This window comes from Anastrepha ludens, chromosome 6 (genome assembly GCF_028408465.1).
Source record: "Anastrepha ludens isolate Willacy chromosome 6, idAnaLude1.1, whole genome shotgun sequence".
NCBI classification, from domain to species: Eukaryota; Metazoa; Arthropoda; class Insecta; order Diptera; family Tephritidae; genus Anastrepha; species Anastrepha ludens.
Window position 1 is genome coordinate 4,764,191 of NC_071502.1, and position 15,922 is coordinate 4,780,112.

At 41.1% G+C, this 15,922-nt stretch overlaps 1 protein-coding gene across 1 annotated transcript; it reads left to right on the plus strand.

Annotated features, from left to right (window-relative positions):
- The first annotated feature begins 1,646 nt into the window (after positions 1-1,646).
- On the plus strand, positions 1,647-2,915 carry LOC128867708 (uncharacterized). Its single transcript, XM_054109158.1, has 5 exons — positions 1,647-1,750; positions 1,804-1,848; positions 1,907-2,174; positions 2,232-2,331; positions 2,394-2,915. Exons 1-5 carry the CDS (start codon positions 1,747-1,749, stop codon positions 2,481-2,483), a joined length of 507 nt encoding a protein of 168 aa, XP_053965133.1. The 5' UTR covers positions 1,647-1,746; the 3' UTR covers positions 2,484-2,915.
- Positions 2,916-15,922: the final 13,007 nt, after the last annotated feature.

The window sequence follows — 15,922 nt, forward strand, 5'->3', positions numbered from 1 at the left end:
TACGATCGTTGGGGATAACTGAGTATTCATCTAATGCTCCCATTTCTCGATCTATTTGTGAATTTATTTTTTTATTTATACTCCCTCTAGACTATCCTATCTGTCTCGATCTATTTGTGAATACATTGCCATTAGTCATACAATCACTTTTAACTATTCTGTCAAAGCACAGCTTTATTGAATCTTTTGAGTTCCACATTTAGTTTTGGAACTACTACAAGTAATAAATTCATGTTCAGTTACTTTGTGCTATTGTTTATTGGAATTTCCTTATTTTATATAATTGTTGGTATATTTCACAAGCCGTTTGACTGATGTACTTCGTGCTTTAGTTTTTCCGCTACCTAATAATACGTTCACATATGTATAAATAGATCATATACTTTTTCGCGTTTAACTCAAAATCCGTAATTAAAAAGCGCCATTTCCCATACAAAAAATCTCTCCCAAAATCTGAGATTATAAAATAATCCTACACAATAACAATACTTTTTGACACACAACCCTGTGTTTTTTGTGTTATCGATAATTATTATTACGAATGTATGGAGAAACATCAAAATAAAAACAAAATGAAATGGATGCCGGCAATGAAAAGAGGTCTGTAAACATAATTCTAATAAAATCTTTGTTAAATATTATTAATTATGGATTCATTTTACAGAAAAAAGCGTGTGTTCATAAACGATTTGTCCTCCTATTACTTATTATAAAATGTAATATCGTATTTCGAATGCGTATTGCTGGCATAATTTATTGCAACCTCAGTAAACGTCGCATCGGATTTCCTTCAACTGTTATTATTAGCAGGATTTCTTTCAACTGTATATTGCTAGCAGCCAATTGCGCAGTTAAATTAGATAATCCTTCTACTTGTTTTCTTTATATCGTTAATAATAATTAAACAAACCAAAATCTCCAAAATGTTCCACCAAAGCAAATTCTACGAAGAAAAACCTTTCATAACAGTATTGATAGATGATTGTCAATTTTGCAGATAACCTAATTTTGTGGACTTATTGTTAATTACTGCATAAGTGAACGTGCTTTAATAAAAGTGGAGAAATGCTTATTTTTCTATCACTGTTTTTGTAAATGTGGAGAAATGCTTATTCTTCTATCATTGTTTTTGTAAAGTTATGTGACTATTATCAGCTGATTTTTTTTGTTTCGTACGTAGTAAGCTTTTGCTAATAAATACAAAAGAAATAAACAACAGTTCCTTCTATGGCTATTTAACCGGCAAGATCCGCTTACAAAGGATAGTTAACAATTCAAATTTGCCGTTTGATAATTGTTTCGTAGGGTAATGCGTTTGCAACATGAAGGACCAAAAGCAAAAACAAAATATACTCCTTTGCTGTTTTTGCTCTACTCCTGCTACCTGCTCAATACATGATGAGAGAGCTCTAAGGTATCACCATCTGCTTTGTTATTGTCGAATTTGACATTTGGGTGTCGCCAACTTACAAAAACGAAAAAAAAAAATTTTTGTGCTAAGCTATTTGTTTGTGAATTAATAAGTGCACATTTTGATTTCTCAATTTTGTGTATTCTATCATTCTTTTACTCAATGTGCCTTGGCTATTACATTTCATATTTAACAGCCGATATTTTCGTTTCGAAAATAATTTTTTTAATTTGGTAGCACATCACATAGATCTTATAAGTGCTGCCAAACTCGATCGGAAATATTTTGGCGTTTAATTGAAAAGTAAACGAAAAGCAAGGAAATTATTGAATAAAATGGGTAAATATTAAATGATATTAATTAATTTAAAATTTAACTTACACATTCTGCAGAGAATTTTCAATTGCAAGATGAAGTGCAGTCGCTGCAAAAACTGAGTAAGTTTGACAAATGTTATAGCTCAACACAAAAGTTAATGTCTGGCTTGGATCACAGGAGAACACTATGAACACCAACTGCGCTTACTAGGACTTGAACTTTGTGATTTGCCTGATGATGTTGGCGCTATGATAGAAGAGTGTGTGGAGTTGCAGCAAGTCACACAACTACATGATCTTCAACTGAGCTACTTAAAAGAGTTTTATTATAACAAACTCAAAGAGCATTTAGAAAATAATCTTACTATCGCAAAAATGCAAGCAGAAATTGACGAACAGGAGAAGCAGCTACAAAAGGAAATTGCGGAATGCGCTTTACTTGAGAAGTAACTTAGTTTGTGTTGATAAATTTTATTGAAATACATTTATTAATCTCTTTCTAGATTCACAACTTCGGTTAATAAACGCCTGATTTCTGAATCCGAAATGCAGCGGAACAAAATTATCATAGAGGGGAAAATACACACTTTAAAAGAAAAACAGGTAAGCATCGAAATGTCTTAAGATGGTTGTTGATTGTTATTTTCATACTTGTACTATTTTAGAATGGATTCAATATTCCAGACGATTTAAATATAGATGAATTAGTGAAGAAAGTTGAAGTGCTGGAGAAAACCAAATCAAAGGAAAAATGAATGTGTTAACAACTAAACCATTCTGAACAAAGACTGCTCCCGGTAGTCAGAGTGTGTAGCAATATATCTAAATTACTGTTTATATTTTTAGTATTTTCCAAGTCTTACTTGTGATGTTGATTTATATGAAGAAAGATCTGCAAAGCTCAAGCTGAATTGCCATTATAATGTTCGGTGAAACCGACGTTCCTGAATTAAGCTGTACATTCGCGCTGAATTTAGAGTTATTGTCGTTATTATTATTATTATTATTTTTTTTTTTTTTTTGATACAGCATTTAAGTTTGGTTCAGTTCTAATTTTTTAAAAATATAGGCATTTACAATAAAAATAAAACTACATAATGAATAGAATGTTCGTATGTTTTGAAGTTAACTACTTTTAAGTTATAAATTTTGGCAATTTAAATGTAAGAATAAAAATAATTGATTAATAAAGTCCAACAATTAAACATTGAAATGATTTTACCAAATGATGAAAAATATATATAAAAACAAGTGCGTGTAGCGTAGTACACATAACAGAAGTGAAACTTTCAAGGCAGGCAAAGAAAGAGGGAGAGACCCGAGAGAATGAGAGAGAGAGAGAGAAAGAATATATATCTAAATAAATTCAAAACATTTACAGAGAATACAAATAGACAAAATTTACAAAAAACGGAGAAGGGTCGACCGGTGTAGGTAAACGCCGGACACAAACCGTGGCAACAAGGCGCACTACTCCGATCGTTTATCACCTGCACAAACGCAGCGATTCCAGGACCGCAGCAACGGCACAAATTACCGCAAGGCAATCCCAATAATCCGACGCCGGAATAGTACGCACAAGCACTAGCCAGGAAACGAAAATAAGCGCCAAAAATTAGGCACTCAAAAACATTGGGAACAAAAAACGCCCCAAACAGTAAGCACCAAGGAAATATAACGCCAAAAAGAAGGCACCAAAAATATATTTCCTTCAAGTTTGCACCAACAAACAAGCGCCAAAAAGTAGGCACCAAAAGGCCATTCCCATGGCAGCCGGTTCTACGTTACCGGAATGACTCGGATTTTTCCCGACCAAGGGCTGCCGCCCCAGTATACTAGCCCTGTCTAGTGTATTGCATATCACCCCACCCCTTACGTCACAGGAGCAAACTCTCGCAGCAACCCTGCTCCAAATGCTTCTCCTCAGGGCTGGAGTCGAATCCAACCCTGGGCCAGAAGTATTCTACGAACTCCACCTCGGTTAGGTGTAATAAGTGCAACGGGTGGAGCCACCTTAAGACCTGTTCAGGCCTTAAGTCGCACAGGGAGTGGTCCACACGGTATGTGGCCACGTGTTGCTCCCGCCAGCAGGCGTCTGATGCCTCCACGGCTACTACACCTCCTGATAGGCCGGCACTACCAACCGCCACCACAACCCACACCTCCACCGTGAGGAGCCTATCGGAGCACCACAACTCCCCTTCAACCCCTCCCCTCCCTTCCAGCTCCAACCCCAGTGCGGGGACAAACCAGCAGCTCCTGGTCCCCCGTAATACCTCGGAATCTGGTATCAGTCCAATGCAATTCCTGCAATGGCTAGTGCCATTTTCCGAGATGTTCCGGCCTTGACTTTATGAGCCGGCACAGTATTAAAATAGCTGCGGTCCAAGAAACAAAGTTGCATGCTAGGTCATCTCTGATCACCAGGGATGGCTATAACGTGCACAGACACGATCGCGAGCGAGACAATGGTGGTGGCCTAGCGTTTATAGTCCACCACACAGTGCAGTATCGTCTCATCGATGAAGGAATCGACCGCAGGGACAGCACCTTAGAATGTCAAGGCATAGCTGTCCGGCCAGGCGATTCCGAGCTCGAAATATTTAACATATATATATCCCCTGTCACCTGCTGCCCGGCAGGATATCACCCTGATATAGGTGCGCTCATCAGAGGTGAAAACCGATTGGTTGTAGGTGACTTCAATGCGCATCACGACCTTTGGCATTCAAGCCTGCCAAATGATCGTAGGGGACAGCAACTGGCAGAGCAGATAGACGACTCGACATTCAGCACTGTAAACGACGACGCCCCCACCAGGGTAGTGGGCAATTGCAGCAGCTCACCTGACCTAACAATAGCTAGCGCGGGTCTGATAAATAGCATAACGTGGCGACCTATGCTATCGCTTGTATCAGACCACTTGCCCATTATCGTCTCGATTGAGAGACCTGCCGACTTCGTTTCCGCGAATCACCGGTCTTATTTTAACTTTAAAAAAGCTAATTGGGCCGGCTTCACGGAATTCACCGAGGACACCTTCGCCGCTCTTCCCATCCCCACTGATGTGCGAGTGGGCGAACGCGCATTCCGCAAGGTGCTCACAGCTGCTGCGACTCGCTTCATTCCAGCTGGAAGTTATAAGGACATTCGTCCTCATTTCCCAGCCGAAGCAGCCAGTTTAGCAAACGAGCGTGACCACCTACGCCAGGCCGATCCCGGGGATCCCCGCATAAGGGATCTCAATTTGGAGATCCGGCAACTGGTAAATCAACATAAGCGGACCAAATGGGTTGAGCACCTGAAGACCTGTAACCTCACCTCTGGGGTGAGTAAGCTCTGGTCCACCGTTAGGTCCCTGTCGAACCCGACGCAGCACAACGACAAGGTGGCTATCACCTTCAACGGTTGCACTTAGTCGGACCCGAAGAGATGCGCGAGCTACTTTAGCCGGCTTTTCATATTGCATCCTCCGGGCGACAGAACCAAACGCCGTGTTACCAGAAGGCTGCACAAACTGACGAACGACAGTGCGCCACTTACTTTCTCCGGTGATGAGGTTCAGGGGGCCATCAACAAGTCGAAATCATCGAAAGCCATTGGCCCTGGCGGATTAAACGCGCTGACGCTGAAGCATCTGGGACCCCTGGGAGTAGGATTCCTCACAAGGGTCTTCAATTTGTCCCTGGCCACTCTCATCATCCCTGACAAGTGGAAAGCAGGGAGAGTGGTCCCACTACTGAAACCTGGGAAACCCGCCAACCAAGGGGAGTCTTATCGGCCGATAACTCTCCTTTCCCCAGTAGTGAAGACACTTGAAGCCCTCCTACTCCCACTCTACACGACTACACGACACACTTGGCCCCAGCCCCACATCTGCACGGATTCCGTCGAGTGCACAGCACCACCACTGCACTCACCGCCATAAACGCCCAGATAAATCGCGGGCTTAACCAAAACCGCCCCTGCGAGAGGACTGTCCTAGTAGCGTTGGACCTAAAGAAGGCTTTCGATACAGTCCACACTACTAGATGACATTTATCAGTCGACACTCCCGCCAGGGCTGATGAGGTGGTCCGCGAACTACCTGAGCGGTCGGCACTCGTCAGTGATTTTTCGAGATCAAATATCAACGCAGAGGAAGATTAAGCAAGGTGTACCGCAGGGTGGTGTCCTTTCTCCCTTGCTTTTTAACTTCTACATCTCGAAGCTCCCCCAACCACCAGCGGGAGTTTCCCTGATCTCATACGCTGACGACTGCATGATAATGGCGTCGGGCAATGATATCGATGGCCTGTGTTCCAAAGTGAACAACTACCTCACCGACCTTTCTCACTTTTTCACTGTGAGGAATCTCCAACTATCCCCCACCAAGTCCACGGCGACCCTTTTCACCACCTGGACAAAGGAGGTCAAGCTGTCCCTTAAGGTAAAAGTCGACGACACACCAATTCCGACGGTAAATAACCCCAAAATTTTGGGTGTAACCTTTGACAGCTTGCTCTCCTTCTCTGCGCACACAACCGCAATTGCCACAAAAGTCCAAAATCGCAACAAGGTCCTCAAATCGCTGGCCGGCAGCACTTGGGGCAAAGACAAAGAACTGTTGCTTTCGACATTTAAGGCAATTGGCCGGCCGGTTCTAAACTATGCTGCGCCTGTCTGGTCGCCTGGAACTAGTGATTCGCAGTGGACAAAGCTACAGACATGCCAAAATACCGCCATTCGGACAGCGACCGGGTGCCTCCTGATGTCTCCCATCCAACATCTTCACAACGAGGCACAAATGCTCTCAGTAGCGGAGCACAACAAACTGCTCAGCAAGCAGTTCCTGCTGGGATGTTACCGCAGGTTTCATCCCTGCATACACCTGCTTGAGCCTGAGCCGCCTCCCAGGCACGTCAGGAGACACCTCTTAGACTACGCTGACGAAATCCAGGACAAAACTGACCGAAACCTACTGGACCGGACAGTATGTAGACAGTCAATAAACGACATTCACCGGGAGACCGTTACCACCTTCATGAACTCCCGTCCTGTGAATGCCGTAATCGGAGTCCAACCACCATCTATCGCAGATGAAGATCTCCAGCTTCCCGTGAGACCCGTGTAACACTGGCACAATTACGTTCTGGATACTGTAACAGGTTAAACTCCTACATATCCAGAATCGACCCCGACATACCAAACACATGTCCAGCATGTGAAGGTACCCCGCACGACACTAACCACCTCTTCACATGCCCCCTCAAACCGACTCATCTAACCCCCCTCTCCTCTGGACCCAACCTGTCGAAACAGCATGTTTCCTGGGCCTTCCCCTAGATGAGCTAGACGAAGACGACCGATGATATGCTTACACAGACAGGGCTACCTATGCTGTTAAAACAACAACAACAACAAAGGCACCAAAAATATATTTCCTTCAAGTTTGCACCAACAAACAAGCGCCAAAAAGTAGGCAGTGTTATTTTTCACTAAAAATTAGCAACCACAAGGAACAACTCAGGAAAAATAGCCTAAAGTGTATCTAAGATTTATATAAGGTATAGTTCTCTCTTTCCTTTTCCTCTACGTTATATCTTCTTTCTCCCTCGCGGAACGAAAATGCCCAAAACGCCATTCTCGCTCGTCCATCGACGCCTAAGAAGTTTCACTTCAAAAAGGTTATTTTAGTTTAATTGAAAAACTTATTTACTAAAGTTACTTTGTGCTGGACTGATTATCTATTAAAAAAATGTTTATTTATAATTTATTCTAAGTTAAGGAATCTTTTTTGTAACCAATTAGTTATCATTTCATTACACATAGGTAAAATACTGCTGACAGTACGTTTCCACGACAGTCGGTTCTACGTTACCGAAACGACCCGGATTTATATCCGGCCAAGGACTGGCACTCCCGTATGTAAGTACGGGGAATGTTTATGCTGCTACAACAACAAAAACAACTGCTGACAGCTTCTAGGTTATCTTGACAAAGAAGAAGCTGTAAAGGACAAATAAAGTATTGAGTCTGGATTTATTTTGAAGCTACATTCATGCCATTAAGTATCGAATGGCCGTTTCGGCTTCACTGGTAATGCATCAACCGATCTTCCTAATTTTTGATGACTCGGTCCAATATGTGGGGCGTTGCAATGGCAACAGAGACTCGAGCGTTTCTAGGTTGTTGTTGTATCAGCATAAACATTCCTCATACATGTATGGGAGGAGTGATAGGCCTTGTTCGGGTACAAATCCGTGTTGTTCTGGTAACGTAGAACCAACTGCCGGGAGTAAATTGATATATCAGAATATATAGTTTTTTGTTTTTAGATATACATGTAGGAAATGACGGACACGACGAATAGACGCAATAGGAGACAGAGCGCACAGTGTGCGACCGGACTAATACGGATAACAAGGGAACGAAACAAAAGACCGAAATGACCGTACCGCGAACATACCCAACGAAGACGTTGACGATACGAACGACAGGACAGAATATTCATTGTAAGCTGAACCGCCATCAAGCGAGTGGCGCGCGCACTAAAGAAATAATAAGTTTGTGAACCATTGTATGTTAAAGAAATAATAAGTTTGTAAACTGTTTGTATAATAAATAAATGATAAGTTGTGAACTGTGGAATTAAAGAGACCGATAAGTTGCGAAATAAATAACTGTTGAACTCGGAATCCTACAAGTGGTGTCAGAAGTGAGATTTCGGCCACAGTGAATTTAACAAGTGCGTTAACGGGATCGATTGCAGTAGCAGCGAGACCAGAGTAGCAGCGGTAACGGATCGGAGCAGCAGAGAGCGACTGTGTAAGTGACCGACGTTGGCAGTAGCAGCGAGACCAGAGTAGCAGCGGTAACGGATCGGAGTAGCAGAGAGCGACTGCGCAAGTGACCGACGTTGGCAGAGCAGCGGCGAGGCCAGAGCAGCGTACGCGATAACGGAGGAAAGGGTACCGCTAATATTGAACGTTATTTTATATTATTGAACGTTATTTTTTTTGGAATTGGTAAGCGCTAAGCAAATTAATTTTAAAATAATTCTGAATTGAAGATTCGCTAGTGTTGCAAACTCATGCGAACATTTTTTTTAATAACCGAATTTTCCTATTTACATTTTATTACACCAAATTGTTCATTATTATTATTACTAAATAATTAAATAAACTCTGTAAGACATGGACCGAGACCAAATTTTAGCATTGACGGTAGACGGGTTGAGGGAACAGTTGGAAGGGTTGGGGTTGGACACAAGCGGACGTAAAGCGACATTACGAGACAGATTATTCGTACATTTCGGCCTGAATGCTAGCGACGGCGAAGAATCGGACTATGATGATGTAGCAAATAGGCGTGATACGCGTAGACCAACGGCTGAACGTCCAACATTTACCCTTCGTGATATTGAAGATTCACTGACGAAGTTTAACGGATCAGGACAGCCTACATTTGAACAATGGATAGAAGAATTTGAAGATAACGCAATAGCAGTACAGTGGGGTGATGGGAGGAGGGCGAGTCGAAGAAAGTCCAGATGACGGTGCAGCGGTGCGCAAGGCAGTGGCTGGTAATTGCGCAAGTGCAAGTAGTGGTGATTCGATCGCTGAAGATTTAGATGCGTTTTACGCAGGTATGAAGGATGCGGCTAGGAAGCTGAGAGAGGGCCCTAACACGCAACCATTGGTGGATGAGCGTCCACGTAGGCATGCAGAGATGCGAGGTGAAGATGATCACAATCAGAGCGGCGCTGGGAGCGTCAAGTATGTGCACCCGCAGAACAGGGTGGTACCTGAGTGTAATGCGGTAGTAGAGGAGCCTGTCGAACGAGAGCCAGCAAGCAACATTGTAGAGTTGAGAGAAGAGTTCGGAAATCTTTGTCTAATAGAGGAAATGGAGGAAGACGTACATCACGGGACGGATCTCTTGCATCTGGGTAAAGCAGAAGCAGAAACAGTGGAGAATTTAATAATGGCCTACAAGCCTGTGAAGGAAAGGATTTCACCGGTGGAGATGAAAATTTTGCTCACCGACGACAATCCAGTATACGAGCGACCAAGACGTATGTCTTATACAGACCGGAAGATAGTGGATGATCAAGTAGCGGATTGGCTAGCGGAAGGCATTATTCAGGTCAGTAATTCAAACTACGCGTCGCCAGTTGTGCTTGTCGGCAAGAAAGATGGCAGCAAACGTCTTTGTTGTGACTATCGTCGATTAAACGATAAAATCGTGCGTGACAACTTCCCAATGCCGATGATTGACGATGTTATCGAACAATTGCTAGGAGCTAATGTTTTTTCAACATTGGATCTTGCGAACGGATTTTTCCATGTCCCAGTAGAAGTAAGTTCAAGGAAGTATACCTCTTTCGTCACTCATACTGGTCAATATGAGTTCCGATACGTGCCGTTTGGAATATCTAATTCCCCCGCAGTTTTCTCAAGGTTCGTCTTTGCGGTATTGAAAGATCTGATTCAAAATGGAACGGTGATAGCTTATATGGATGACCTGATAATTCCCTCGAAGGATGAACTAGAAGGGATCAAGAAGCTGAGGTTGGTGTTGAAAAGGTCAGAAGCAAGTGGCCTGCAAGTCAAGTGGAACAAGTGTCAGTTCCTGAAAAGAAGGGTAGAGTTTCACGTTGGGCGATGTTTCTACAGGATTTCAACTACGAAATTGAGCACCGTAGCGGCACGAAGATGCGACATGTTGACGCTCTGAGCAGGATCTCATGCTTAATTTTAGAAGATTCATTGCGGCACCGGTTAAAGCAGGCACAACAACAGGATGGCTGGATACGGGCTGCTCGTAGGGTACTGGAAAGGGACGACTACGAAGATTTCTATTTAAAACACGACGTTTTGTATAAAGACCCACTGAAGGAGCTCATAGTCGTACCGTCGGCAATGGAAGAAGAGATCATCAAAGTGGCGCATAGGCAAGGTCATTTCTCAGTTAAGAGGACGCAAGATGCGGTGGAGAGGTCATACTATATACCACAACTCAATAGTAAGGTTGCCCAAGTAGTAAAAGGTTGTGTAGAGTGTTTAGTGACCAATTCCAAGACTGGGAAAAAGGAGGGCTACTTGAACCCGATAAATAAAGAAGACAAGCCGCTAGGAACATTTCATATCGACCATGTGGGTCCGATGGAACCTACTAAAAAGGCATATAATTATATTTTAGTAGTAATAGACGCTTTCTCGAAGTTTGTTTGGCTCTATCCAACAAGGAACACAGACGCAGAGGCCGTCGTCGACCGATTGCAGAGGCAGTCCGCAGTTTTCGGGAACCCAAAGCGAATAATCACGGACAGAGGTTCCGCTTTTACCTCGAACCATTTTAAGAGCTACTGCGAGAGCGAGCAAATCGAACATCTGCTGATAGCAACCGGAGTGCCACGCGGGAATGGACAGGTCGAGCGAATACATCGAGTGGTGGTGCCAATGATAGCAAAGCTGTGTCTGGAGAATCCTGGAAAATGGTATACACAGGTGAATCGCGTTCAACGATTCCTTAACAGCACCCCAGCGCGCAGCACTAAATCATCGCCGTTTAAGATATTGACAGGTCTAGAGATGCGAGTCGTGGGCATTCCGCAATTGCAAGAATTACTGGAGAACGAGGCTATCGACGAGATGGATGCAGAGAGAGAAGAAGCGCGTCGTCAAGCCCGGGAGAACATCGTCATTATTCAAGAAGAAAATCGACGGACTTACAACGCAAACCGAAGAACAGAACCCGAATATGCCATCGACGAGCTAGTAGCCATTAAGCGAACGCAGTATGGAGTGGGACTAAAGTTGAAGCCGAAATATCTGGGTCCATATAAAATCGTGAAGAAGATGAGACGTGGGCGATACACTGTGGAAAAGATTGGCGATCACGAAGGCCCAGGTCGAACCACGACAGTGGCTGAGTTCATGAAAAGATGGGATCCCTCATTCGGGCCGAATGAGCGCGCAGGATGGCCGAATGTAGGAAATGACGGACACGACGAATAGACGCAATAGGAGACAGAGCGCACAGTGTGCGACCGGACTAATACGGATAACAAGGGAACGAAACAAAAGACCGAAATGACCGTACCGCGAACATACCCAACGAAGACGTTGACGATACGAACGACAGGACAGAATATTCATTGTAAGCTGAACCGCCATCAAGCGAGTGGCGCGCGCACTAAAGAAATAATAAGTTTGTGAACCGTTGTATGTTAAAGAAATAATAAGTTTGTAAACTGTTTGTATAATAAATAAATGATAAGTTGTGAACTGTGGAATTAAAGAGACCGATAAGTTGCGAAATAAATAACTGTTGAACTCGGAATCCTACATACATTCACAGTGAGGCAAGATAACAATGAAAATGGTTGTAATTTCTAGTGCGTTCTAGTTGGACCCCAACTTTTAGATCTCTATCACGAAATTACCCCCATAATGCAACCTTAAACAGTTTCTGCCAATTACCGACTGGTAATAAAGCACCCTGTATATTATAATTCTACTAGCAGATTTGTTTCTCAGTTGCTTTGCAGGATGTTCCAAGCGGAAGTGTAAGCCAATTGTTTATGTACAGAGATCAATTCAGAAAGAAAGCTCCGGAATGAGCGAATCGCTATTCTGAGCGACAGTGCTCGTTGTATTTTCGCAGGTCAGCAGTTAAATTTTATTAAGATTTAACAATTTATTACACTAGTCTACAAGGAAAAGTATCCGAAATAATTTAAACTAATATCTGCTTCTCTGTCCATGCAAAATTCGGATTGATAACTAAAATTAATTTATTAGTTTGAGTTTTCGAGATATCCTAACCTAAAAGTGCAAAAAACCCCATTTTTGCCCATATTTGAGGTTATGTAGCCTTGCAGATGTTTTCTTTCACCAAAATTAAAGGATGACATCTTTAAATACAATCCTTCTTTTTTCAAATGGCGTTTTGTTTGCTCAAATATCATTTTTTTTCGCAGAGATATCGCATTTTGAAATTTTCATGTTTCGAAATTTTCCTACACCTGAAAATCGATTAAGATAACATAGACATGATATAGTCGCTTACTAATTTTCTTGGGTTTGAGGGCCTGAAATATATGGATTAATAGTATGTAAATTTGGAGTTTGTGGGAAAGCCTGCTTGCGGTTATGTGGGTTAGCCTGCTCGCGGTATGATAGGGGTGGTTTCTAGGGGTTAGGGCTGTGTGTGACTCGGTACCCAAAGGTTAGATAGTGTAGGGATGTGGTGAGTCAGCACACTTATGGTGTGAGACAAAATTTTAAGAAAAATAAGACTCAATTGAAGAAAATTAGTAATCGAATATATCATGTCTATGTTATCTTAATCGATTTTCAGGTGTAGGAAAATTTCGAAACATGAAAATTTCAAAATGCGATATCTCTGCGAAAAAAAATGATATTTGAGCAAACAAAACGCCATTTGAAAAAAGAAGGATTGTATTTAAAGATGCCATCCTTTAATTTTGGTGACAGAAAACATCTGCAAGGCTACATAACCTCAAATATGGGCAAAAATGGGGTTTTTTGCACTTTTAGGTTAGGATATCTCGAAAAATCAAACTAATAGAGCAATTCTGAGGCCAGATTTGGATTCAGCGCATCATAAACCTTCGGAAATATATAGTCTGGTTTCTGGGTCTGAATGTTGGTTAAATTTTGTCGGCCTGTGTTATTAGGCTTATAACCCCTTAAGCAGTTATGAAGCAAATAAAAGACGGGTTGTCAAGGATTTATCCTGAAGAAACTTCAGAATATTTTAATTTGAAAATTTTTGGCGGTTATAAAAGCATCCTTCAAGAACGTAACAAAATTTTTTATTTATGAAAATGTTGATTATAGAGCGCGCTGCAGGCGATTTCTGGAACCTCCTTTAAAAAAAGACGATTTACGGTGTACATCGTAACTCAGGATTGGATTATCTGAAATCAAAAAACCAAACAAATTTTGTTAATATATTAGATTATCTAGTAATTTATCGTTCGGCTAATCAAAATAGTGAATTTTCACAAAATGGCAGCTTTTAAAAGAAATGATTTCGATTTTTACGTTAAAATTTGGCCGTAAATTGATTATAAAATGGAAAATAAGTATCAGATTTACAAAAGGAACGATTAATTACTAGAAAATGTATCTTTAAAGATTGAGTTAAAACGGTTGACCGATCAAACAAGCCGTTTTCGAGATATGGTGTACACCGACTTGAAAAATGCCGTTTTGAAAAAAACACGTTTAAAGTTTCAATACCTACCTTAAAACGTGCCCAGGCATCTCTACATATTTAGGTATAACTCCGAAAGTATTGCTTAGATCTACTTCAAATTTCGTGCGTATACTTTTGAATATATGTACATTACAAAAATGCAATAAAAAAATCGATTTTTTTGAAAGTCATAACTGCGTATAACCCCTTAAGTTTAGTTATAAGCGTCTACTTTGCGCCCGTTTGGAGGAAGAAAGAGAGGCCGACCAAGAAAGAGATGGATTGATGACGTACAAGCAGACTTAAAAGCGATGAACGTTCGTAATTGGAGAAATGAGGCAAGAGAGAGACTGAATTTGAGGAGGATGGTTGATGAAGTTATGGTCCACCACTGACTGTGAAGCTAAGAGATAGAGAGAGATAAAAAGAAAAAATATGCTTATTAAGAATTTTTCTTCATAAATTACTCCAAGATCCTTACACTCACAAACCTTGTTAAGGACAAGATTTGATCAACTGCAACTTGAAGACAAAAAGTTAGAAATCTTTAAGTAAGTCGTATGAAAGTATTTGCTTAACTTGAAAAAAGTCGTGAATTGATGCATTAAACCAAAATTGCTTATATCACTCCGAAGGCTAATAACATAAAAAAGGCTTTTAATTACCGAAATGCCTTTAATTTAGTTGCGTAAGAAGTTGAGTGCATTCGAGAACATTCGACGGCCAGCGGAACATCGGTTAAATTTAACCTGAGAGTGTAAATTAAATTGTAGAGTAATAAAATCATACAATTAAATTTATGCGACTTATACTAGTGAAATTTTAAGAATATGAATGCAAAAATATTTTGAATCAAAAGGACAAAGCGAGAAGTCAGTAGTAAATAATTCCTAGACGGTACTTTTTTTATGTAACTTTGACATTTGTTAAGTAGACAGATGTACAATCTTACACGGTACAAAAACGCGTTAAAATGATTGAAACTTATTATGAAAATTGTCAATCTTTAAGAGCATATCGCAAAATTCGTGATTTTTTGGTTAAAATAATCGTTGAAGTGAGTCGAAAATTAAAAGGTTGATGAACAAATTTCAAGAAACTGGTTCTGTCGTCGATAGAGCAAGGACAAAAAATTGGACGTTCTGAGATTATTGCCGCTGTAATGCAAAGTGTTGCTGAACAACTTTCAACATCATTATCTTCACGTTCTCGAAAATTAGGCGTTCATCGATCGACTTTTCGCGGATTTTACCTGTAAACGTACTCTTGATAACCATTTAAATGATGTAATTTTTCACATATAACTGTTAAAAGCCGTAATTTGAATAAAAAAAGAGGTTGTCTGTAAAGTCGGTTTACTGACGATATTTTAACGTGGCAACGTCATAAGAAAATATTGATGGAATGGTTGCAATTTTCAAAACAAAATTTTAATTTTATTTGTTTGATAGATATTTTGTATGGATATAGAGGAAGAGGTAAATGGAATTGCAATGGAATAGGTCAAGTTACATTTACACAAACGTGAAAAATGACGAAACATTTATCAAATTCATGAAAGATATCTTCAATTTCGATTGTGCATCAGACGTTAATAAGTCAACACACTAAGAGGCATCATCATGGATTTGACTTTCTCAAGACACATGACACTTGAAACACTCCCTTTCATTTCCTATTTTTCCTATCATCGTTTATTCTCAGCAGAGAATTGTTTCGTTACCATGCACACAGGAAGAAGGCATATGCAAATGCAAGTATGTGAATTTATATACCTACATATGCGCATATACATACATATATATGCTCACTCAAGTAGGACAGAGCCAGATGTCGAACGTTGCCGAACGCGGGGGCCGATTGTGCTCTTTGTCGTTCGTTCCGCGCTCTCGCTTGCAGTTCAAGCACATTAGCTTACATTTGCTTGCGTACGGAATAGATTCGTATTTTGATATGTCCATATGATTTGTATGCATCTTTACAT

What these genes read in the sequence shown, in the direction of transcription:
- LOC128867708 (XM_054109158.1), top strand. An exon ending in GAATGCGCTTTACTTGAGAA is followed by an intron (nt 2,175 to 2,231) that starts GTAACTTAGTTT and finishes ATCTCTTTCTAG; the next exon opens with ATTCACAACTTCGGTTAATA. An exon ending in ACACTTTAAAAGAAAAACAG is followed by an intron (nt 2,332 to 2,393) that starts GTAAGCATCGAA and finishes GTACTATTTTAG; the next exon opens with AATGGATTCAATATTCCAGA.